General features: G+C 40.3%; 1 protein-coding gene across 3 annotated transcripts in view; it reads right to left on the bottom strand.

Moving 5' to 3' along the window:
- Window positions 1-17229: 17229 nt before the first annotated feature.
- marchf5 (membrane associated ring-CH-type finger 5) overlaps window positions 17230-25777 on the bottom strand; it is a 45809-nt gene continuing 37261 nt past the window's right edge. For 2 of the 3 annotated variants that reach the window (XM_062976146.1, XM_003224735.3), the window contains exons 5-6: window positions 25588-25754; window positions 17230-19723 (exon numbers count right to left, since the gene is read on the bottom strand). In XM_062976146.1, the coding sequence (XP_062832216.1) occupies window positions 19607-19723; window positions 25588-25754 (284 nt within the window). In that variant the 3' untranslated portion in view covers window positions 17230-19606. The remainder of the gene's footprint in view (window positions 19724-25587; window positions 25755-25777) is intronic. The other variant, XM_008116768.2, reaches the window with a different exon arrangement.

Genomic DNA, 25777 nt, shown 5'->3' with positions numbered 1-25777 from the left:
TTTGCCTCCAGAGTGGAGATCCAGAGTGGTACTTTATTGTAATAAAACTGAACTTTATATTTTTCCCAAATTTTAATTAGAGCAGATCTAATAAAATGATTCGCAAAGTTCTTTTCAATTACTCTCTTATCATATCCTAAGTAGGCGTGCCAGCCTCTACGTAAATCAAAACCTTCTAAATTTAATAAATATTCTTTCTCCAAAGTGGCCCAATCCTTGATCCACTGCAAAGCGCATGCCTCGAAATATAGCTGTAAGTCTGGTAGGGCAAACCCTCCTCTTTTAATTGAATCTTTCATAATGGTAAAATTAATTCTGGGTTTTTTATTTTTCCAGATAAATTTTGAAATATCTTTCTTCCATTCTTTAAAAAAATTTTGATTTCTTATTATCGGTAGGTTTTGAAAAAGATATAATAATTTTGGTAGAACATTCATTTTAATTAAGCTAATCCTTCCCATTAATGAAATATTTAAATATTGCCACTGTTGCAAATCTTTTTTTATCTCTTGCCATTTCCTTAAGTAATTATTTTCTAACAGTTGGGAATTTTTTGCAGTGAGCCATATTCCTAAGTATCTAATTTTCGATACAACTTTTATCCCTGTTCTTTCTTGGATAAATTCCTGGTTCCTTTTTATAACATTTTTCGTCAAGATTTTGGTCTTGTCTTTGTTAATATAGAACCCCGCTACACTTCCAAATTTCTCAATTTTCTGTAACCATTTAATTGAATTATTTTTGGGTTCTTCTATAATGCAAATTATATCATCTGCGAAATCTCTTAATTTGACCTCCTCCTTTTTTATTTTTAAACCTTTCAATTGTTCATCTTGCCTAATGTTTCTTATTAATATGTCCACTGCAAAGATAAAAATCAAAGGAGACAAGGGACAACCCTGTCTGGTTCCCTTCTCTATGTCAAATTCTTCTGATTGTTGTCCATTAATTAACAGTCTAGCTGATTGTTTATTATAAATCGCCTCTATGGCGTTCATAAAATTATAGCCCAAATCTATCTCTCTACCTAGCAATTTAAAGAAATTAAATTTAAATTATCGAACGCCTACCTCATCAGGTTTTAATTATGCACTCCTTGTACCACTGCCCAGCCTTTCTAGTATTTTAATATGTGTGTTTTCATTTGGCGGTTTTATTTGCTATTACATTATTGTTAAAATGGTGGTTGAATTTATGTTAAATGTCAATGATGTTTGTTTTATTGCAAATTGTATTTTATCTTGTTAATGTGGAAATTTGGGCATGGCACCATGTTAGCTGCCCCGAGTCCCTGCAAGGAGATGGAGATGGGGTATAAAAATAAAGTTGTTGTTGTTGTTGTTGTTATACCTAACAATACCTAGGAATAACAAGTGATGCAGAGGTAGACAGCTGGCCTACCTGCTTGCCAGCTCTAGTTATCTTCCATGGACTTGTTTGAATTTCCACAGGGATCAAATGCTTTCAGTGAAATGTGGACATTGTTTCAGACATGTGATTTCCAAAGCACTAGCAACCTACCTTGCAATTTAACCCTCTCAGATTAAACATTGATTGCGACTATGCAACTGACTCAGTCAAATCCTGAATGACGAAGAGAATTGGACTTTGGAACAATGTGTTTCTGTTCCAAACGGAATCAGATTGGCCCAGGGAAATCTCCCTGGTTGCCTTTAGCCCAGAGAAATCCGCCTGGTTGGCCTTTACTCTGGCACATTTGTGCCTGTGCCAGAGCACAATGACACAATCTCAAATGTCAGTGATCCATATGTTAGCAATAAATGTGTGAAAAGTCAGTATGCCTCCTACATGCTCATATAAGGAAAACATTGAATAAGTATAGTGAAGAGTGGAAGGAAGCTGGACCTTGCTCATTGATAGCACAAACTGTTGTGCAGTTTGTGACAAGGAATCTCTGTGGCACTCTTTAACCATAGTGGTTATAGAGAGGACTTTTTTTGAGGTCACTGATATTATACATTCAGATATCTTCTGCAACATCTCTTGGTTTGCTAGATTTCGCTGTATTAGCAGAAAGGTATGAAAAAGCTGTGATGTGGGATCAGCATACTTCCAGCTTGCCCTTGGTGTTGATTTCATACGGGCTTCCTCTTTTTAATTTCTTCTCTTGTTGAAAACAGCCTAGCTCAAGCATCTGTTTGTCTTTCATGATATTGTGTCAATTTGTGAGACTCCTTTATAAAGTAAAACCTCCCCTAGGTATTGACGTGGAGTGTTATATCGAAGGTAAATGGCCCAAATCGCAAGGGAATGTCAGAGCATTGTTTGGCTCAGTTTGGGGCATAAGAGGACCCCTAGATTGTGATCTACTGTCACCGAAAGCAGCAAAGGAGCAGGGAACAGAGCATTAAGGCTCCAGCAGCTTGCTCAAATCTTAAGAGGCAGAGTTAAGTGGACCAGAGAGAATCGGGAAAGTCCCAGCAGCCAAGCAGCAGATTCATACAATAGGAACAGCAGGCACAAAATGCCCAGAAAGCAACAGTCCTCAGTTCCTCTCCAAGGGCATTGAGACAGATAACTTTGGAGGAAATAAGTGGGGAAGGGTGAATGTGGAGGCATAAAGGGGGAGTTTCCACCACATGTCTAGATTGCCAAATGCTTTATCTTTCAAAAAATATTTCTATTATTGTTTTAGCTTTGCATCATTTTATTTACATTTAATTTCCATTTGTGCATATACCTATAAAAATCTCATTTTAATATAACTGTTCTTTTATCTGTACCTTCTCCTTTTATACATTCTCCTCTTCAAGGACATTTTATTAATTCACACTTGCATGAAGCAGAAAAGAGTTCTGTCACACCAAAAGCGACTTGCAGTTCCTCAAATCGCTCCTAACTCCATGGCTAGGCCTCACTTTCTAATATAGACACTCTAAAGGTAAAGGTTTCCCCTGATGTTAAGTCCAGTCATGTCTGACTCTGGGGGTTGGTGCTCACCTCCATTTCTAAGCCGTTGTCCGTACACACCTCCAAGGTCATGTGGCCGGCATGACTGCATGGAGCGTCGTTACCTTCCCGCCGGAGCGGTACCTATTGATCTACTCACATTGACATGTTTTCGAACTGCTAGGTTGGCAGGAGCTGGAGCTAACAGCGGCCGCTCCTGCCGCTCCCGGGGTTTGAACCTGGGACCTTTCAGTCTGCAAGTTCAGCAGCTCAGTGCTTTAACACACTTTGCCACCAGGGCTCCACAGACACTCTAGAAGTGTCCATTTAGATATTTCTGGCATTCATTTCGGCTGACATTTCCCCCATGTTTTTAGTGCTATCTTTCTGGGATCATAGATTGCCAAATGCTTTAAAGGACAACCAGGAAGATGTATCAGGGGATCTCACCATCTGGACTGTTAATAAAATATCCACTTGTCACACACACTTCTTCCTTATCAAAGTCAGTCCTTCACCTGTGAGGATTTAACTTTGCTGATTTATTTCTAACCAGTTCTAGGTCCTTCAATGTGATTCTAGGAACGCCCAGTAGCGTAGTGGATTAAAGCCTTGTGATTTGAAGGTTGGGTTGCTGATCTGAAAGCTGCCAGGTTTGAATCTGGGGAGAGCTCCCTCTATCAACTCCAGCTCCATGCAGGGACATGAGAGAAGCGTCCCAGAAGGATGATAAAAACATCAAAACATCCAGGCGTCCCCTAGGCAACATTCTTGCAGATGGCCAATTCTCTCACACCAGAAGCAACTTGCAGTTTCTCAAGTCGCTCCTGACATGAAAAAAAATGCGATTCTAGTGTCAACTTCACTGGAGAAGTGTTCTCTGAGATTTAAAAGGGTTTTGTGCTGTTTTTATGGTTTCCCACTTTCTGGGGACCTCTAAGCTCAGGAGATTATATCTAGATTTTTGGAAAATTATAATCTCCACAACCTTTTGGAGATTTTATGATCTTTGGAAAGGAATGACCTTGTTAGAAGCCATAACCTTTTGAAAAATGATGCTATATCCTCTTGGTAAAAACCATGACTTGTTAGAGTCATAACTTTTTGGGGAAAATGGCATTCACCAGCATTCATCCAAGGCAACTAGGTTTCTCCGCTGTTAAACTGATGTACTTAGGTATGTCTTTGAACTGTTAGAGACAAAGTTATGCCAATGTGCAAACACACACACAGCCACATGTATATTCAGTAGTTTCAGAAGTGTTCTTTTAGTTGCCCAAAAGCATCTACTCTCCCTTTAAATATATTTGCCTTTCAATCATGCTCTCAAGAGATTTAAATAAGCAGATTTTTTTTTAAAAAAAGTAACATAGTTGGTTTACTCACAAACTTCATGTATTCAGCATGCAGGTACTTTGCTTATCAATCCAGTTACAATAGATTTAAGTAGTAGTTAGAAAGATGGACAATGGTAAAGAACTATATCATGAATCAATCTGGAGATCAAGCCATAAGAAATAAGATACAAATGTTATATAGTATATAGGTTGGAAATGGATTAAGATAAAGATATAAAAATTGTCTCATAAAGAAACGAATATGTAAAAAGAAAACAATCCTCGTGTTGGTGGTGGGAATTGTAAATGTTTTGTATGTCTACGGTATGTATTTTTTGTGTTTTAAAAAATAAAATTTTATTTTAAAAAAATAGATTTAAGTAGTTTTTCAGGGAATCATTCTTAGAATCAACAATCCATAGTCCAATGGAGTTTAATGGCTTTGGAACAGTATACTGTTCCTACATTGAAGTCTGAAGCATACAGTTCTTACTGAAGTCTAAACTGAACTGTTCTAAAATTGAGTCTGAGTCCTGAACAAGTACTGATCACATGGTCTGTAGCCCCTCCCACAGCAAAGAGTTAAGGTAAAATTGCATGCCTATACAAATATATACAATACAGTAAGCAATCTGAATTATATACACAACATATAACTAGTGGAGGCTTAAGAAGGTTGCTATTTCCAACACAGACTGATTAGAAAGATCAAAAAATCTCTGACTTCTTTTTTAAAAAAATTGGAGGTTCCATATGCATTTTGTTTTTTTCTGTCATCCTTTGGAAACCATCAGGGACTTTTAATACTGGTTTATTTTAACCCTGTATAAAATTCAAGAAACCAGGGAGGAAAAAATCTGGGATTTTTCAGTCAACAAGATGCATGTTTAGCTGTCTGATGTTCAAGGAAGACAGAAGTAGAACCATGAGCAACTCTTCAAATTTTGTTATTGTTTATGAAAACTTCCAAGTTTCTAGCACAAAAAAATATTGGAGTTACAAGTCTGGAATTGTACTCAGCCTCTTTGGAGTTGACCCTATTGCCAAGTATTATGTAGGTGTGTGAAAATATACTGTTTTATTTTCCCAATGCAATGGAAAAAGAGAGAGGATCCAGATTCCTGATTTGGATTTACTGTTGGATTGGAGCAGATTGGATCTGATTCCAAATTCAATTCAATCAGCCTAAAAATAGATTTTATATAGTATTCAGAAGCGATTAATCTAAAAGATTCTCTTACAAAGATCAATTCAAAGGAAAGCTCTAGGGCTGTTCTTTGATCTGAGTGCTTTCCAAAGTAGATTCATGTTTCATGTAAAAGTGCTTTGAAATGAAAGCTAACCCCCCCCCCCCCTCCACGCCCTATGCCTGAAAGCACTGAACCATCTCTGATAATGCAATTTTACATTGACATCAAGATAGAGATTATGTATTCCCTTCATTTTTCTGGCTGCCTCCTACATGCCAAAAGGCAAGCATCTTTTTTAATTAGTTGAATACTGTCTTCAGTATGTTACACAAGATTTAATGGGAAATGAAATGCAACTGAGTCAAAAAATGAATATGCATTGATGATATTTTATGTATTAATTCTTTTAATGAGAGGAGAGAAGATACTATCTGGCTGGTCCTAGCTTTGAAATGTAATATCCACTGGAATCAGAACTTTACTAATACTCTTGAAAGATTCCTGCTATTGCTGATGTCAATAATGTCTCAGAGGAACAAGGAAACAGGAGAACATGGGGCAAAGACAAGCAATCCCTACACCTTAAAACTTTCTGCCAACATCTACAGGTACTTTCAGCCCTTATGTTTTGTGCTTCAGTGTTGCATGTCTTGCTGTTTGTTTAACCCAGCTATAAGAACTGTTCTTCCCCCTACACTAGCTATTTATTTGGAAGGTGTCTGTGATGCAGGGAACAGATCAAATTTGAAGTAAAAACAACAATTTATTGAATAACAGATCTCAAACTTCCTCTCCTCAAGAGTTTTACTGCCAGTCTTTGTGAGGGGAGTTAAAGTCCTTGAAATACAACCACACTTCTTACTGGATGTTACTTTAATATGGTTTCTGTTGTATTGCAATCTGTTGTATCTCCAATGTGGTTTTACTTTGTGTCTTTACATTTATATAGCTTTGATGTAACTTCTATGACTGGTGTGGCTCCAACGTGACTTGTGTGGCTTTGATGTGATCAGGGCCGGCCCTAGGTAATTTCGCTTTGTAAGTGAACCTAGTGGCCGCGCCCCCCACCCAAAATTGCGCCCCTCACCCCTGCACATACCGGCTTCAGCGGCGGTTTCGGCGGCGGCTTCGACTTCGGTGGCTTCGGCGGTGGCGGCGGCTTCGGCAGAGGGGAGGACCATCGCCTCCCTCCCAGGTGAAGGCCTTCCGCGTTTGTCAAGGAGGGAGGCAATGGTCCCCGTCAAAACCTCCCTCCTTGGCAAATGCGGAAGGCCTGCTTCGGCCTGGCTTTTCTCGCGAAGTCTCGCAAGTCCTCGCGAGTCCTCGCGAGACCTTGCAAGAAAAGCCAGGCCGAAGTAGGCCTTCCCCATTCGCCAAGGAGGGAGGCTGCAGCGGGAACCATCGCCTCCCTCCTTGGCAAATGCGGAAGGCCTTCACCTGGGAGGGAGGCGATGGTCCCCGCCGCAGCCTCCCTCCTTGGCAAATGCAGAAGGCCTACTGCGGCCTAGCTATTCTCGCGAGGTCTCGCGAGGACTCACGAGACTTCGCGAGAATAGCTAGGCCGCAGTAGGCCTTCCCCGTTTGCCGAGGGTGGAGGCGGCAGCGGGACCATCGCCTCCCTCCTTGGCAAACGCGGAAGGCCTTCACCTGGGAGGGAGGTGATGGTCTCGCCGCCACTGCCACCCTCGGTGAACGGGGAAGGCCTACTGCAGCCTAGCTATTCTCGCGAGGTCTCGTGAGTCCTCACAAGACCTCGCGAGAATAGCTAGGCCCCAGATAGGCCTTCCGCATTCGCCGAGGAGGGAGGAGGCGGCGGCAGCGGGGACCATCGCCTCCCTCCTCAGCGAAGGCCTCATCTGAGGCCTAGCTCTTCACTGAGGAGGGAGGCGATGGTCCCCGCCGCCGCCTCCGCCTCTCTCCTCAGTAAATTTACACGGGGGTGCTGTCGAAGCCTTGACAGCGCCCCCCCCCTTGACGTGCGCCCGAAGCTGCCGCTTCAACGGCCTCCACGTTGGACCGGCCCTGGATGTGATGTTCTGTTTTGTGGTTCTTCAACTTTCCTTACTCATCACCTTCCAATACCACACTGCCCGACTCCTCAAGGAGCTAGAAGGAGCCTTGGCTGAGGCTCCATCCCCTGAGAGGAGTCTTAAAGGGACAGGGCAAGGGAGGTTTTAAATACAAGGAGGAAGAGGCTATCTAGACTAAGCCCTCAAGCTATACATACAATACTAGTTTCCTCTAGCTAAATGAGGGCTTAACAGGAGTAAATAATGAGAAATCTTGCAGAGGCACACCAAGGACCATCCCATCTTCCAGATCATTGAAGGCTCACAGGTGTGCAGTAAACCCACTTGACAATTTAATCTGAATTTTACAGGAATTATCTGTGTTGCTGAACATCATGCTTAGTTCAGTACCTTGGAGAGATCTTTTAGAATCATAGCATTGGAAGAGACCATCCGATCCAACTTACTGCTATGCAGAAAATGCACAATCAAAGCACCCCCGACAGATGGCCATCCAGCCTCTGTTTAAAAGCTTACAAAGAAGGAGCCTCCACCACACTCAGAAGCAGTGAGTTCCACTGTTGAGCTCACTGCTTCAGAGTGTGGTGGAGGCTCCTTCTTTAAAGATCAGTTTAAACAGCTAGGTTTGCATTATCCCGTACTACATAACAGAGAGAATTCCCATCCACAGTAAATGGCACAGTCAAAGATAAGGGATAATGAGAGTGACTGTGCAGTGATGCCTGGATGACCACAAGTTCCGATTCCAGAATTGAATCAATAAGTTAGGTTTGTTAGTAAGGTAAAGGTTTCCCCTGATGTTAAGTTCAGTCGTGTCTGACTCTGGGGGTTGGTGCTCATCTCCATTTCTAAGCCGAAGAGCCGGCGTTGTCCGTAGACACCTTCAAGGTCATGTGGCCAGCATGACTGCATGGAACGGCGTTTGTTAGATTAACAAAAATTGAGAAAAATTTTCAAAATCATTTTTATTAGATCTACTTTGATAAAAAATTGAGAAAAATAAAATAAAATAGACTATACACAAAAACACCACTATGGATCTCCCCACTAGAAGCTCTGTATCTGTGGTTCTCAACCTGGGGTCCCCAGCTGTTTTTGGCCTTCTGCTCCCAGAAATCTTAAGAGCTGGTAAACTGGCTGGGATTTCTGGGAGTTGTAGGCCAAAAACATCTGGGGACTCCAGGTTGAGAATCACTGCTCTATATAAAAAGGAACTTGGGAAAGAAAAATGGCTTACATATGGACAATTATTAAAGAAACAAAATGGAGAAGTGGTTCTTAAAACACAGGAAGAAATCAAAGATATAGACAAAAATATATCCTAGTTCCAGTACAGACAAATAAGAGAATGTTATAACATAGGCAAGAGATTGGGATTTATAGATATAAATATCTTCTGGGACAAAATAATGAGTACAGAGAAGAAATTAATAACCAAGCTATATGGGAAATTATTGGACTGGGCAACAGAAGAAGAACAAATTAAGGTTTATATGGTAAAATGGGCTGCAAATATTGGACATACAGTAAGATTAGAAAAATGGGAAAAGATAAGGAATAAAAAATAAAATATACATACTCTTATGACTTAAAAGAAAATTGGTATATAGTGAGGTACCAGTAGTACCTAACACTGCAAAAATTATCAAAATTTTATACAATTGTAAAAGATAAATGTTGGAAGTGTGAGGACCATACAGGAACATTTTCCATATGTAGTGGACTTGCAAATTTGTGAAAAAGTATTGGAAAGACATTCAAGAAAAAATCCAAAAAGTACTGGACATTAAATTTCAAATCTAAACCTGAGTATTTCCTATTAGGAATTGCAGACTTTGAGATGGATAAAAATAAGGAGAAACTTTTTTACTATTTAATAACTGTGGCTAGAATAGTATACTCCCATAAATGGAGAACAAAAGAGTTACCAACATTAGAACACTGGATGCTAAAAAATAATAGACATAATGAAAATGGACAAATTAACTCAATTAATGAACCAAGATGCATAATGGGGAAAAAAGGTAACAGATTGGACACAACTGACAAAATCATAGAATCATAGAATCGTAGAGTTGGAAGAGACCTCATGGGCCATCCAGTCCAACCCTCTGCAAGAAGCAGGAAATCTTATTCAAAGCACCCCCGACAGATGGCCATCCAGCCTCTGCTTAAAAGCCTCCAAAGAAGGAGCCTCCACCACACTCCAAGGCAGAGAGTTTCACTGCCAAACAGCTCTCACAGTGAGGAAGTTCTTCCTGGTGTTCAGGCGGAATCTCCTTTCCTGTAGTTTGAAGTCATTATTCCGCGTCCTAGTCTGCAGGGCAGCAGAAAACAAGCTTGCTCCCTCCTCCCTATGACTTCCCCTCACATATTTGTACATGGCGATCATGTCTTCTCTCAGCCTTCTCTTCTGCAGGCTAAACATACCCAGCTCTTTAAGCTGCTCCTCATAGGGTTTGTTCTCCAGACCTTTGATCATTTTAGTTCCCCTCCTCTGGACGCTTTCCAGCTTGTCAACATCTCCCTTCAACTGCGGCGCCCAGAATTGGACACAGTATTCCAAGTGTGGTCTGACCAAGGCAGAATAGAGGGGGAGCATGACTTCCCTGGATCTAGACGCTTATACCCCTATTTATGCAGGCCAAAATCCCATTGACTTTTTTCACCGCCGCATCACATTGTTGGCTCATGCTTAACTTGTTGTCCACAAGGACTCCAAAATCTTTTTCACACGTACTGCTGTCGAGCCAGGCGTCCCCCCATTCTGTATCTTTGCATTTCATTTTTTTCTGCCTGAGGTATCTTGCATTTGTCCCTGTTGAACTTCATTTTGTTAGTTTTGGCCTGTCTCTCTAATCTGTCAACATCATTTTGAATTCTGCTCCTGTCTTCTGGAGTGTTGGCTATCCCTCCCAGTTTGGTGTCATCTGCAAACTTGATGATCGTGCCTTCTAACCCTTCGTCTAAGTCGTTAAAAAAGACGTTGAACAGAACCGGGCCCAGGACAGAGCCCTGCGGCACTCCACTTGTCACTTCTTTCCATGATGAAGAAGACGCATTGGTGAGCACCCTTTGAGTTCGTTCACTTAACCAATTACAGATCCACCTAACCGTAGTTTTGTCTAGCCCACATTTGACTAGCTTGTTTGCCAGAAGGTCATGGGGGATCTTGTCGAAGGCCTTACTGAAATCCAGGTACACTACATCCATGGCGTTCCCTGCATCTACCCAGATTGTAACTCTATTGAAAAAAGAGATCATGATTTGTTTTTGATAAATCTGGCATGATTTGTTTTTGATAAATCCGTGTTGACTATTAGCAATGACCGCATTTGTTTCTAAGTGTTTGCAGACCACTTTCTTAATGATCTTTTCCAGAACCTTGCCTGGTATTGATGTGAGACTGACCAGACGGTAATTGTTTGGGTCATCCTTTTTTCCCTTCTTGAAGACTTGGGACCACATTCGCCCTCCTCCAATCTGCAGGGACTTCTCCCGTTCTCCAAGAACTCTCAAAAATGATTGCTAGTTGTTCCAAAATAACTTCCGCTAGTTCCTTCAATACTCTTGGGTGTAGCTGATCTGGCCCTGGAGACTTGAATTAGTTTAGAGCAGCCTGGACAACTTGTTTCCCTATTTGGGGTTGGATTTCCCCTAATCCGTCCATTTCATGTTGCTGAGGTTGAGGCTGGCTTTCTTTTTGTGAGAAGACTGAGGCAAAGAAGGCATTAAATACTTCTGCCTTTTCCCTATCCCGTCAGTGAGAATAGTCATTCGTCCACATCTGTGGTTTTTGCGGATTTGATTATTCAAGGATTTGATTAAAAATGTTCACTCTATGAATCTATAGGTCCTCCAGTTTGATTCCGTCATGCAGGAGGACCTAGATTTTTTTTAAAAGAGAGGGAATATCTCTCATGGGATCTCCAGATCAGTGGTTCCCAACCTGTGATCTGTGGACCACCAGTGGTCCGCAAGAATGAAAATATGGTCCGTAGCCTCACCATTACTACACCATTGTCTCGTAATCATGTGGCAACGGGATCTACTGGTCTCATAAAACTCTTATAGTGCTGAAGCAACAGTGATGTGGGGAGATGAGAGGCTGACTACCCAGTAAAGATTACTAGATGATTAAATATGCTTTTCTGTGAGTGAACAGATGGTGACTACTGGATGGCACATGTTCTGTATCAAAAACTAAAGCTGATGTGGTCTATCCAATGCAATTTTCTGAATCAGCACCCTAAATAACCAAATCGAATCTAAAGTTGACCAAAAACTGATTTGTAACTCTTTGGGTTATAGAGTAGTCCCTAGTCGAAGTGGTTCCTCGTCAAATGGTCTCTGGTCAAAAAAAAAAAAAAGATTGGGAACCACTGCTCTAGATCCTCTCATGTGATTTTATGGTCACAGCAGCAGCAATTGACCAGTGCCATGCTGGAAGACCAAGCAATTTCTAGAGAAATATTCTCTCAGGTAAACAAATAGGAATTTATTTACATTTTTCCACCTTCATTGGGTCTTGTGTCCTAATCCCAGTGAATGTGGAGGATTGATTGCAGCCAACTACATCAATATGATATGAAACAGGGACTTGTAGCATTTGTAACTGAAAGAAGTATGTATCTCTATATGGATTTGCCCACAGAGAACAGAAGCAGTACTAGGAAACAATGTGGAACTGGGAAAAACACACAGCAGGAAACTCTCTGAATCAGACCATTAGCATATAATTGTTTTGAGTTTCCCTCTATGAACCTGTGTGATCTCTTTGATCTTTGGGGGAGGCTCTTCTCTTGCTCCCGCCTCTGTCACAAGCATGGCTTGTGGGGACGAGGGAGAGGGCCTTCTCCGTGGCAGCCCCTCCGCTCTGAAAATCGCTCCCCAGGTGGATTAGGCAAACACCCACCCTGGCAACCTTTAGGAAAATGTTTTAAAACCTGGCATTTCTAGTGTGCTTTTGGAGAATGACCATCAATCCCCACAACAGGTCCCGTTTCAGTGACAATCACTATATCTGATGCACTTTATTCTGTTCCATCAGTTGGAAATAATGTTATGATTTATCCCATCCCAAGTCGCCTACTAAATGTAGCACTATTCATTGACCTCACCCATTGGGTTTACAATATACACTCCTTGCACTTTGGCCCAGTTCGTTTTCGTTAACTCCTGTTCCGGTTTTAATTCTGTTTAACTATGCTATTGTCACTATTTTATTTTTACTATGTTACTGTGTATAATTGTGTTTTTATCTTGTATTTTTATCTGCTGAAGAATTATGTATGTATTTTATTTCGTTCTTTTGTAATTATCGGGGCTTGGTCCCACGTTAGCCGCCCCGAGTTTCTTTGGGGAAATTGAGGTGGGGTACAAAAATAAAGTAGTTGTTGTTATTGTTGTTGTTGTTCCCGATTACAGTAGAGTCTCGCTTATCCAACATTCTGGATTATCCAACGCATTTTTGTAATCAATGTTTTCAATACATCGTGATATTTTGGTGCTAAATTCGTAAACACAGTAATTACTACATAGCATTACTGCGTATTGAACTACTTTTTCTGTCAAATTTGTTATATAACATGATGTTTTGGTGCTTAATTTGTAAAATCATAACCTAATTTGATGTTTAATAGGCTTTTCCTTAATCTCTCCAACATATTCGCTTATCCAAAGTTCAGCCGGCCCGTTTACATTGGATAAGTGAGACTCTACTGTACTTTCAAAAGTAGCTTGTATTGCAATATTGGGGTTTGTAATTTGAGTAAAATCAGTCTAAGTTCAAGAAAAAATATCCCGTTAAATCTTGGATGTCAGAAGCTCAGGAAAGTTGAGGTAAATAGCCAATCAGGTAGTTCAGTGTTGACTGTATTTTTGACTGTAAAAACAGAAGGAATAGATTCTAAATGCTTTTTCAACAGGAACAACAGCAAAACAGAACACATGTATTTAAGAGCCGCAGTCTTCCAAGAAACCTTTAATTGAGTGGCTGTTAGATTAATCTCAGCTAAAGGTTTTATACAATAGAGGGGACTATTTATAAAATTCTTTTTCAAACTAATGGCTTCCATGCTGTTATGCAGCTAAATGATTATTGCTGTGCAATAAACAGTCTTCACTGTCTGTAGACAGCGTTTTCAATTTTCATTATATAGCCAGGATGAATGCTAATAACTGCTCTCATTTATTTAAAGTGGAGCTTAATTAAAACAAGTGCAGACTTAAACAGTCAGCAAAGTTTGGTGATGCATATGAGAGAGGTTCCAGTGTTAATGCATTCCTTTCAACATGAATGTACATTTCTATGTGAGGTGAACATGAGCTGGCCAATCCAGATGCAGATCTGGAGTGTATGCTTTAATGCCGGGGTCCCCAAACTAAAGGCCACGGGCCCTCCAAGGTTGTTTACCCAGCTCCCGCACTAAACTTTAGACTTAGCCTCACTGTAAGTCTGAAACGACTCAAAGACACACAACAATTCAAATTACCTCGACTATTTCATCAGTCAAAAGCAGGCCCACATTTCCCATTTAAATACTGGTACGTTTTATGTTGGTTAAAATTGTTCTTCATTTTAAATATTGTATTGTTCATGCAAGTTTTTTTTTGCAGTACAAATAAGATATGTGCAGAATGCATAGGAATTAATTCATGTTTGTTTCCCAAAGTATAGTCCAGCTCCCCAGCAGTCTGACGGACTGTGAACCGGTCCTCAGCTTTAAAAAATTGAGGACTCATGTTTTAACGTCTCACTGCCAAATTTGTAACATCCAATTTATGCTGTATGAGGTCACACAAGAATGAGAGTCTAATTGTTAAGACTGTTTGGTTACCCCAATGGAATCCAATAGGATTCTGAGACGGAAGGTCCAATAACTACATCACTACGCCTGATTCTACTTTGGGAGGTGCAGCTATGATGTAGCTACAATAGTCTCCTGGGCTATTAACTCCAACCCATCTTTCTTCATCTACAGCTTCACCGTGGGTGCAAAGCAAGGAGGAATCAAAGAAGCAGCCAGGTCTTATCCTACAGCTATACACAGTTGTAAGCATTTGCAGGGACTTCCAAGGCTTCTCTGAAGGTCTCTGCAGACGAAGTCATTGCTCTATATATGGCTATAGGATTAGTGGATATTTTACCATTTTTCCAGCTGGATTTGGAAGGTTCCAATTGAGAAAAAAGGTGGTTCAGTAGGGAATTCCAACCTCCACAATGAACCAAAGATGGGTTATAGTGGCACAACTCCACCTTAATGTCATCGTCATTAACCAACAGGATTTTCACTCAGTCATAAAATATGACCAACTATGCAATACCAAAAGGAACGTATTGCCTAAAAACATTAAAAAGGAACTAGAAAAGTCAACTCATGTTTTTGTACTTGTCATTTTTAGTTGATATTTGGAAAAAGAGTTACCCAATGATCTGTATTAGAATGAAAACAATGAAGGCTAGTAAAAAAAAGGAGACCCAAGAAGATGGGTTTCTGGCACATTTTCAAGGGACCATGGAGCCATCTGCACTGCCTTTCAATTTCCTTTCTAACTCAATTCAAAGTGCTGGGTTGACCTTGATAGCCCTAAATGGCAAGTGCCTGTGTGTGTGTTTTAACTGACCTGTAGATTTCTGGCAACCCCATAAATTTCATAGTGTTTTCTTAGGCAACAAATACTCAGCGTGGTGCTGCCAATATCTTCATAAATATTTTGTGAGACATGAAAGACCATCACCCTCATGTTCAGAAGTCCTGTTTTCTCCCAGTGCCCAAGAAGGCAGGCTGGTTACATCAGACAAGAACTTTCCTCTAACAGCACCTCAAGTATCAGAACTATTTCCCAGACAGGCCAAACTGGCTTCTTCCCAACTGAGTTTCCAATAGGTCATCAAAACTGTGTTATTCTGTCCAGCCTTGGACTTTTATTTTTAGTTTGTTTGCAATTAATATTTTCTATTATTATATTTTGACTTTATTACACATTACTTGGGGAAACAGAACAATGATGATTTATAAATCATAAAAAGGTACCATCAGCAAAAGGAGCCAACACGTCGTCCTCCATTAAAGACAAATATCTTGAATAATTTGAATATTAAGCTCATGCACAGAAAGTTGAAACCATGAACTGAATTTAGAGGGAGGCAGACGCAACTGAGTTAGCAAAACCAGATTTAACTCCAGCAGCTGCTCTCAAATTCTATAGGGCACCTTCTGTGAGTAGAACTTGGCTTATGGAAATGTATTTAAGCTAGGGAGGGTTCAAGGGTTTTCTACAGCTTTGCCATCAGCAGCAACACTTAGCCCTCTGTGTTGCATTGGGGGGGGGGGGGGAAGCTGGGGAATCAAGAAAATCCACTTCTACTAGCTTTGCAATGGAGCCCCCAGTGGCGCAATGGGTTAAACCGGGTGTTTTACCATCCTGTGTGGGGCTTCTCTCATGTCCCCACATGGGAATCTGGAGCTGACAGATTTGTGTAAATAGGTGTTCAGAAACCTTTTAGTGTTGCCAAATTTTCCATGACCCCAATACTGAGTTAAGAGGACCCCATTTAGATCTAAATGACAGATGAGGAAAATTGCCAAAGTCTCAGCAGTCAAGGAAGATGCCAAACACAGCTATTTCTTGTAGACAGAAGGAGATTCCACTGTGTGCAAAAATGAGACTTCTGCCAAATTGAGCTTCCTGTTCAGTTTTAAGAAAGAAGCAATTGTGTGTGCTCACTCCTTTGAATGCTCAGAGCTGCTTCCTCCATTTAAGAGAGCTTCAAGTGCATATTTAAGCCCATGTACATTATTCATTTCGGACAAACAGAAATAGGCTAAATAAACAGGGTGGGAGAGAAATGGAGGACTCAACCATTATCTCAAAAATTAACAGTAATTGGATCTGGAAATTTGATATTATTGTAGTGCAGTGCTTCCCAACCGTTTTTTGACCAGGGATCACTCTCCAACATTAGTGCCAAAAGGGTTGCAAATCAGTCTTTGGTCAACTTTAGATTCGGTTTGGTTATTGGGAGTGCTAATTTAGATAGACCACATCAGCTCTAGTTTCTGATACAGAACATATACCATCCAGTAGCCGTCATCTGTTCACTCACAGAAAACCATATTTAATAATCTACAGCTGATGTGCTCTATTCAATGCAATTTTCTGAATCAGCACCCCAAATAACTCCAGGAACAAGCCTAAAAACAAAGACACCAAGGTGCCCCCACTTCCAGGCACTACATGGAACAGCTTTGCTCAAGGGTAAGGAGGAGGAGGAGAAACAGCAGCTAGGATGCTTCCTGTCATGCCTTTCATGGGTAGTTAGCCTCTCCCCTCCCAACATCCCTGTTGCCTCGGCACTATAAGAGGGTTTCGCCAGACCAATTGCTCTCGTTGCAATAGTGCAATAACAGTGGGGCTGGGGACCATATTTTAGTTCTTGGGGAGCATTGGTGGTCCATGGACCACAGGTTGGGAACCACTGCTGTAGTGGAATAGCAAAAGGACAAAATGGCCGGATTTAGAGAGTAATACAATTTTCAGAATGTAAATCTAGATATCTGTGAATATGCTCCAATTTGAAATTTGCTGTGAATTGTTCAAATTGTGTCTCCTATTAAAAGAATCCATAACTATTTTGGAGGTTGAATTAGTCCTGGTATACATACAGGTTAAGAAGCTAGCAACATACAAATAAAACCATTCAAATCTAACCTATTTTTTTATATTTCCACAACTTGCTCAAAACACCATACAACAGAAGAATGTAAAAAAAGTTTATTCAGTCTAATCCAAGATGTGACCATAAACTGCACTACTAAAAACATTTTAACAGCACAGTAACCAAGGTAATGTTTTTGCTACTGAATTTAAAATAATAGTCTCACATTCTTCACAGTACATTTGTAGTGATATACAATAATTTCAGCAGTTTTTATCACAGGACAAATTCCAAACCAAACCATTGCACCGTTAACTTCTATTCTGTGTTAGAGAGGGAGATTTAAAAAATCAGAAGATAACAAAGGGCTGGTATATATCCTATAAAGACCACCTAGAAGGCTTCTGGCAATGAGGATTTCTGCAAAAAAATGTTCTATAGCACTGAAAACCCACCCTATAGAAAGTCAGGATTTTGCAATATAGTGCTGCATGTATAAATACGTAGCAAGAGTCCAACTGACAAAAGGCTTTTGCAGTTTTCTGAGTACTTATGACAAGAAAATATTTCCTATGCTTTAGATTTTTCTCACACAAATTCATTACTGAATACTAGTTGGTCATTATGTACATTTTTACACTTTTAAAACACTATATTTCAGTTTTTTAAAGTAATGCTTGGGATGGAAAATTATTACTGAAAACACAAAGTTCATTTTAAGCATTGTTTCATTTCTTATTAAGGTTTTTGTTTACTAGTACTTAAAAAGAAAAAAAATCCCTATCACAATGTTTTATATATATACTGCCAAAATCTGAGTAGAGAACATTGGTTCGCTCAATGTGCCCAAATAAATACCACCTGTAAACCTAAAATGATGTGATTCTTATATAGGTACAATTGTATTTGTACAGATCCAAACATTTAACAGTAACACACTAAACCCATAATCAAAAAAAGTGCAGCTTAAAGTATCTCCCATATAGTACTCAATTCTGACATTTAACAGGCAATCCACCACTGATTGGAACAGGACTCACGCATGTATGTATTCAGAATTGAAATCTCCCATTCTATGTATTTACAAAGAGCTGTCCTTTAGTTTGCACAAAGGTGTGCAACGTAGTCTATGGGATGCTTGCATCCTTCCTCATAATTTCTGTAAATCTTCCTAGGATCTGACAGCAAATGATGCCAGCTAATTTCAATGGCAAACCTGGCAAATTCCATTCAAAGCAAGCAGCTTGTTGCTGTTCCATGCCTTATAACATTTTGCTATGACTTTCATTAGCTGCAAGACACAAGAAGCCATTCGAAACACGCAAAATGCTTGTTTGAAATATAGATTTCCTAGTCTGCCATCCAATTCATACAGTGGGAGCATGGAATCAACCGCCGACTCATCAAAGTAGCCCATTCCTGCCTGTTGACACTTACGGAAAACAGATGTCTAGACAGAAAGCTAAGGTGAGAGACAGACATAAGAAAGATCTGGAAACTATTTCCGTAAACCAGGCTTTCCTTTTAAGAAATCTAATCTTAACATTCATACCTGAATGTTTATCTTTTGCTCTGCACACATGCATGATACCAGAAATGATTTGAGAATTGTTGCATCTAGATTTAGCTTGACGTAATAGTAATTCCACAATTTTGGCCATGGCTTTGCAGGATACTAACACTAAACAATGGCTCTAATATTGCAACTTGTTACACTCCCAGTGAAATTCAGTTTTTCAATTTCACAGGTGGCAAACAGTCAATTATATATAGTACAACTTTGCAATACAACCAAAGAGCTGAAAGAATGCAATTTGATGGAAACATTAAAAGAAAAAAAAAAACAATGTGTAGGTCTTCCAGGTGCTTATCAAAACCAGGCATGTCCATTTTTTTTTTTTAAAAAAAACACTGGTAATCTAGGCTGTGGCATACACTAGAAAAGAAAATACGTTAACTTTTGTGATCATGAATTCAAGCAGGTTTTAGGTTCTGACTTTCATGTTCATTGTTTATCTTCAACACTGAATGAGAGAAGGAACTGTATTCATTCACATTAGAGTTACACTTGGCAAGTAAAAAACAAACTGTCTCTGACATTGGCCCATGTAGCAAAGTACTGTGCATTTACTGCAATAAGCATACAAAAAGATATTTCAGTACAGTGTATTAACTTTACAGCTGTTTGGCTTCGGTTTCAAAAAAAGGCAATGATTTGCCCATAGGAAAATGGTTTAGATGTCTTCCGCCACAAAGAAAATGCATTGATGGAAACAAATTACATTCTTGCCCTCAACAACTAAAGAGGATTCATCCTACCATAATAAAGTCCTTTATTAGTCTATGTAGGAAAAACAATAACACAACATTCAGCAGCATGTCCTCCAATCTCTGCTCCTGTAGCCAAATAATGAAACTGGAACAATGCTACTGAATATAGTCAATGAGATTGTTAAAGAGTCTGAAATCCAAGGCCGTTTAAGCGCCTTCTTGCTCAGGATAGTTCAAAATTTTCCGATGAGCTTGTCGCAAATATTGCTGCTGTTTGAAGTAGACCTTGAAAGCTCCTTTTATTGCAACAAAAGCAATTCCACCCTAAAATAAAAGGGAACAGTTATTCAAAAGGCACAGAATAGAATAACTTTATTGTCACTGTACAATGAAATTACACATCACAAAACAATACATCAATCCTTCCACACACCAACCACCACCACATAGCCCCCAATGCCACTTCAATGCGAAACCATGGAGCACAATGTAATTACAGCTCTAGGATAAAAGCTATCTCTCAGTCTGTTTGTCCTCGTCTTTGTCATTCTGTGCCATCTGCCAGATGCTAATACAGTAGAATTCCGGTTATCCGACTTCCAGTTATCTGACCTATCCTATTATCCAACGTGCTTGCTGGAGGGACGAGTCTCTTCCCTTCGGCAAGCACCTGGGGCCCATACTTTGGAGAAGCTGGGTCACGGTGCCTAGCAACATGCACCAGGCTCCCCTTAACGGGGCAGGCGCTGGCCGGATGAACGAGGTTCATCTCTCAGGCCAGTGCCCGCACTTTGGAGAAGCCGGGTGCGCGTTGCCTAGCAACACGCTCCTGGTTTCCCTAAGCCAGGCGGGCGCTGGCCGGGAGGGGATAATAAGGCCTCCCTATTATCCAAAAATTCCGATTATCCGACATTCCACCAGGCCATTTATGTCGGATAACCGGAACTCTACTGTAATTTTAAAAAAAGAATATGCTGGGTGTGATGGTTCCTTAACAATGTTCTGAGTTTTCTCAAGGTTGTGGGACTTCCAAAGAAGACAACCAATGATTCTCTGTGCAGTAGTGATGACTCTTTGGAGCACCTTCCTATCTGCCATTGTGCAGTTATCAAACCATACGCAGATGCAGTAGGTTAGGACACTATCTATAGCTCAGTGGTAGAAAGTCACCAGCAGTTTTTCATTCAGTTGTTGGTTCCTTAGAAGTTTCAGACAGTCTCTGCTGGGCTCTCTTAACCAATGCTGCTGTATGAATACCCCAGGTCAGATCCTCCTTAACAGTGACACACAGGAACTTAAAACTGGTCACCCACTCCACTTGGTTTCAATGACCAAGGGTTGGATTTCTGATCTGTTCTTTCTGTAGTCCACTTTAAGATCCTTGATCTTATTGATGTTAAGAACCAGATTATTGTCCCTGCACCATGAAAACAACCGATCTACTTCATCCCAATAGGCAGACTCATTCCCTTCAGAGATAAGCCCCACCACAGTTGAATCATCTGTGTATTTGGCAATTGTATTGCTATGGTGGACAGGGTACAATCATATATGCACAAAGTGTAAAGCAGAGGACTCCACACACAGACCTGTAGCGTCCCAGTGTTGGGAGTGAGAGCTGAAGAGGTATGATTACCTAATCTAACCCTCTGGGAATGTCCAGACAAGTCCATAATTCAGGAAGAGATTGAATATGACAACCCAAGATCCATACGTTTAGATACCACTCTATGTGGGAGGATTGTGTTAAACACAGAACTAAAGTTTGCAAAAAGCATCCTCCCATAGTTCCACCGGTTGTTTCAGGTGAGTCAGAACAGTGTGGAGAGTGATGGCTATGGAGTCCTCTGTCGATCTGTTAGCTCTATATCCAAAACGATGTTTATCCAAAGTATGTGGAAGGCATCTAACTTTTTAAAACTGGATTTTATACACCTGACTGCAAGCAGTATTTTTCTTGAAGTTATGCTAATTAAAGCAATTCTGTATAAACTTTTGAGATGTACAGTTCCATGTCATGGTGTACCACTCTAATGTTTGTCTTATATAAAAATATCCCACACTGTGTTTACACATGCCTTTGGATGCTTCTGCTAGTTTCATTTTAAAATGATAATTCTTGCCTATAGAAAAAAACTGATTTCTATATAATGACTCCAATCAGAAAAGTCCTGATAGTTATGGTTTGGAGAAATAGGAATATGCCATAGGCTTAAAGAGTTTCCCTCCTCATAAAGGGTGTAGCTTGTTGACTTTAAATTACAGACTATCCTGAGTAATATTCTTCGAAACATCAACAGACTTCAAAGATTAAATAATAAACATGTTGGTTTTAAAGTCAACGAATAAACAAAATACATGTTTTCCAGAGTGCTGTACACAATTGCCTTCAGAATCAAATTTCAAATTAATCATATCTCTTCTCTCCAGAATTTAAGACCAGAGGTGTTAAAAGATATTCTGGAAATAATAAATATGATTTGAGAATTGCTAAAAATGATGACAGTTTCAGTCCATACTCTTAATTAGGGTATTAAAGTTATGTCAGCAATACAGAGATGTACTGGGATTCAGAAGGAGCAGCAGCTTTTTGTTTATTTATTTATTATTTATATCCCGCCCTTCTCACCCAACAGGGGACTCAGGGCGGCTTACAAAAAACACATATATAAAAATTATACAGTACAATATAAATCAGTTAAAAAATTATTATTAACTTACATCAGTATTCATAAAACACATTATAAAATACAGATAGTCGTGTTCAGTTCAAAAAACTGGGTCTGTCGATTGAGTTCCAGCGTACATGATAATAATTAATGCTGCCAATTATTATTCGAAAGCCTGGCCCCACAACTAAGTTTTAACCTTCCTACGGAAGGATAGGAGGGAGGGAGCCTGCCTAACTTCACTGGGGAGGGCTTTCCATAGGGCGTTTGCCCTTTTCCTCTCTGGTTGAGCCTCTTCCATCCATCCTTCCAACATCTCTGGCTCACCTTATTTTTGGTTGCACTGCTACACCTATATTATTATTATTATTATTATTATTATTATTATTATTATTATTATTATTATTATTAACTTTATTTACACCCTGCCTTCTAGGGTTGTGCATTTGGGGTAGACCTTGACCCGTTTCGTGTCCCAATCCGTTTTTTTGGAAGCCTCCCAAAATCGGGAGGGCAGATATCCGTTTACGATCTGGGGTGCCAAAAGATCCATTTTCTATTGGCCCATTATGGGGGCAGGGCATCCTAGGCTCCCTTTCCTGTGCGCTTTAAGGAGGCTTCTTACTTGCTATTTCTTTCTACTCTAGAGGTGGTGCTCGGCTGCAGGTACTGGGAGGACGTACACCCTGTCTGCACGTCACACACACACTTTCCTTGGAAAGGGAGTACTTGTGTGGCATGTGCAGGCCCAGAAAGTGGCGTGCATGCCTGCCAGTGCCTACAGCCAAGCACCTCCTGTAAGTTAGAGGAGGAGCTCGGCTGCAGGCACTGGTAGCCCCGCGCACTTTCTGAGGCTGAACACCACACACGCAATTGCCTTGGAAAGAGAGTGCATGTGTGGTGTGCGTAGGCCCAGAAAGCAGTGCGCACGCCTGCCAGTGCCTGCAGTTGAGCACTGGCAAGCACCCACACTGTCTCTCCAGGGCTACACCACACTTATCAGCCACGCACTCTTTCAATTCCAAGCCATTTTGAGGAAATTTCCCAATTCCAGATAAGAAAGAGCAATGACCTCCTGAAAGAGGAGAGTAGTTTTCGGGGAATGGAAGAAATGAAGGAAATGGGAGAAACTGATTCCGCATACAACTCTACTGGCTCCCTCCCCGAGGGTACTCAAGGTGGCTAATAGTCACGCACAAAGCAAATACAAAAATTAAAAAGCAATTAAACAATATTATTTGTGTTATATTATAAATACAGTTAAAATACAATAAATGCACTTATAACCCCTCTCTCAACACCTAAATGGTCTCTCTCACTCCAGTCTTGCATCTTTAAATCCATCTATGCTCCCCCCTGGTGGCATAGTGTGTTAAAGTGCTGAGCTGCTAAATTTGTGGACGAAAAGGTCCTAGGTTCAAATCTCGGGAGCAGAATGAGCGTCTGCTGTTAGTCCCAGCTCCTGCCAACCTAGTAGTTCGAAAACATACAAATGTGAGTAGATCAATAGGTACCGCTCCGGTGGGAAGGTAACGGCACTCCATGCAGTCATGCTGGCCACATGACCTTGGAGGTGTCTACGGACAATGCCGGCTCTTCGGCTTAGAAATGGAGATGAGCACCAACCCCCAGAGTCGGTCACGACTGGACTTAACATCAGGGGAAAACCTTTACCTATGCTCCCTCTGCTAAGATGCTCCATCTCAAATACATTATGTAAAAGGCCTTGGATTTATCTTTGACTCATCTCTCCTTTACGTTTCCAGTATTACATCTGGAACTAAATTGTATCATTTCTTCCTCTGTAGCACTGCAAAAATACAGTGCAAAAAAACCTAGCCCCTTGGCAAAACCTCTAATATACTCCTGTTATTGCTCTTGCAATCTGATGTTTTCTTGTCTTCCGTTGTTTCAGCTTGGTCCCCCTCTTATGTTGCTTTAACACTTTGTTGCCAACATGATTAATCTTCAATGTAAAATCCTTCTTTACATTGGCTTTTTCTCAAATCATGGATCCAACATACACATTCCTTGTCTTTATCTTCAAAGCCTTCTGTGGCCTCACTTGCCACCTCCATCTCTCAGCAATTATGTCCTAATATATCTGATGGAATGTGCTCCTTCAGGCCAGACATCTTCAGCTTTTTGAAGGTCATCTTCTCCCTCAAGACCCTAACTTTTTGCTTTTGCTGCCCTGTATGCTTGAAGCTTCCTTCCTGAATGTCACCTCTTTGTTCCTTCTGGTCATTTCTTAAATATCACTGTATTGTGTAGCCTCTTCAATCACTTAGTTCATACACTGATCTGAAAATGGTATCCAAACACATTCATGTGAAACATTCCTTGACTGTTTGCTCCTGCCTCTTACTACCGATTCCTTTAGCTTCTAGCACACAGTCTTTTAGAGATACCTGCTGTCTACATTCCAAAGTAGTACATATATTGATAGCTCTATCTTACTGCTGACAATTTTTTTCATTATTAATTATGACCACCATTACATAGCTTCGGAGAGAAGGGCGACAAAATTTCGTAATCTCAGACATCCATTTCTTTTTCTCCTCTTTCCACTTGTATTGATTTGTAGATGTACTTGTAAATACTTTTAATAAAAAAGGAAGCCATTTATCTGTCCTTTGCTGTGGCACCAATACATTTCTTATTCCTTTGTATAATCCTGCTCAGTGCTAACCAACTCACATGACTCTGACACTCATGCCAAGCAAATCTGCTTTCAATCTGGGCACAAACTCTGTTTTGTTAAGGAACCAATTGTATGAAATATGGGTCACAAGCTTTGAAACAGTTTTCTGTGTCTCTACCTCATGGACTTTAGAGTAATAGTGAGTCACCAAATTAGGATTTATGCCTGTGATTTAACAGTTTCAGCTCAAATATATTTTGAACTTTGACCAAAGGCAAATACTGATTAAGTATGTCTATTACCAGTACAGTGGCTAGGAAGCTGTGACTCGGTAGGCATCTAAGAGTTTTTGAGTTGAGATTGTTTCCAGGCCTACAGTTCTATGAAAAAAGGCAATTCCACTTATTTTCAGTAGCTAAAAAAAAACCTTTTTCACAGCTGTAACACTGAAAGAGGAGTGGTGCAGCATGTAAGCCAAATAGACTGGATTCAAATTTTTCTCACAGCTTGATTTCACTCTGTGTCTGTTCCAAATGACACTTTTGCAGCTTGACCACTTCTTAAAAATTGGTTTTAATAATACTGATATGTCTAACAGAGCCATAATGGTCATTTATAATATTAACAAAGATAAGTGATGATGCATTTGAAGGTCTTTTTGTCAGAAATACAACAGAAATGCTGCTGTTATTTTAACATTTATTTATTGATTTTTTATCATGACAGCACAGAGCTTTGTTTCTCATGTACTATTTAACAGAAAACATGCTCACTACATGCCATGTTATTTGAAGGCATAACCACAGAAAGAGAAGACTAAAATGCTCTACAACCTTGCAGGCTCACTTCTATATAGAAGTATTACATGGTCTTACCAGAATTGTCCTTTGAAGGTTGGAGTTAACACTGCTGAACATCAGCTTGCCAACAATTGTAGCGATAGTGGGAAAGACCAGAGCTCCACACAGGATACGAGTAGCAGAGACGTGATCTGCCAGAGGGTTGGCCTCAGCTGGAATACGAGGAACAGGACATCCAATCCCTAAAGAAAGATGCCATCGCTAA

The sequence above is a fragment of the Anolis carolinensis genome, chromosome 3 (genome assembly GCF_035594765.1).
Source record: "Anolis carolinensis isolate JA03-04 chromosome 3, rAnoCar3.1.pri, whole genome shotgun sequence".
NCBI lineage: Eukaryota > Metazoa > Chordata > Lepidosauria > Squamata > Dactyloidae > Anolis > Anolis carolinensis.
The sequence above is the reverse complement of the archived record's forward strand: the minus strand, read 5'-3'. Positions and strand labels throughout refer to the sequence as shown.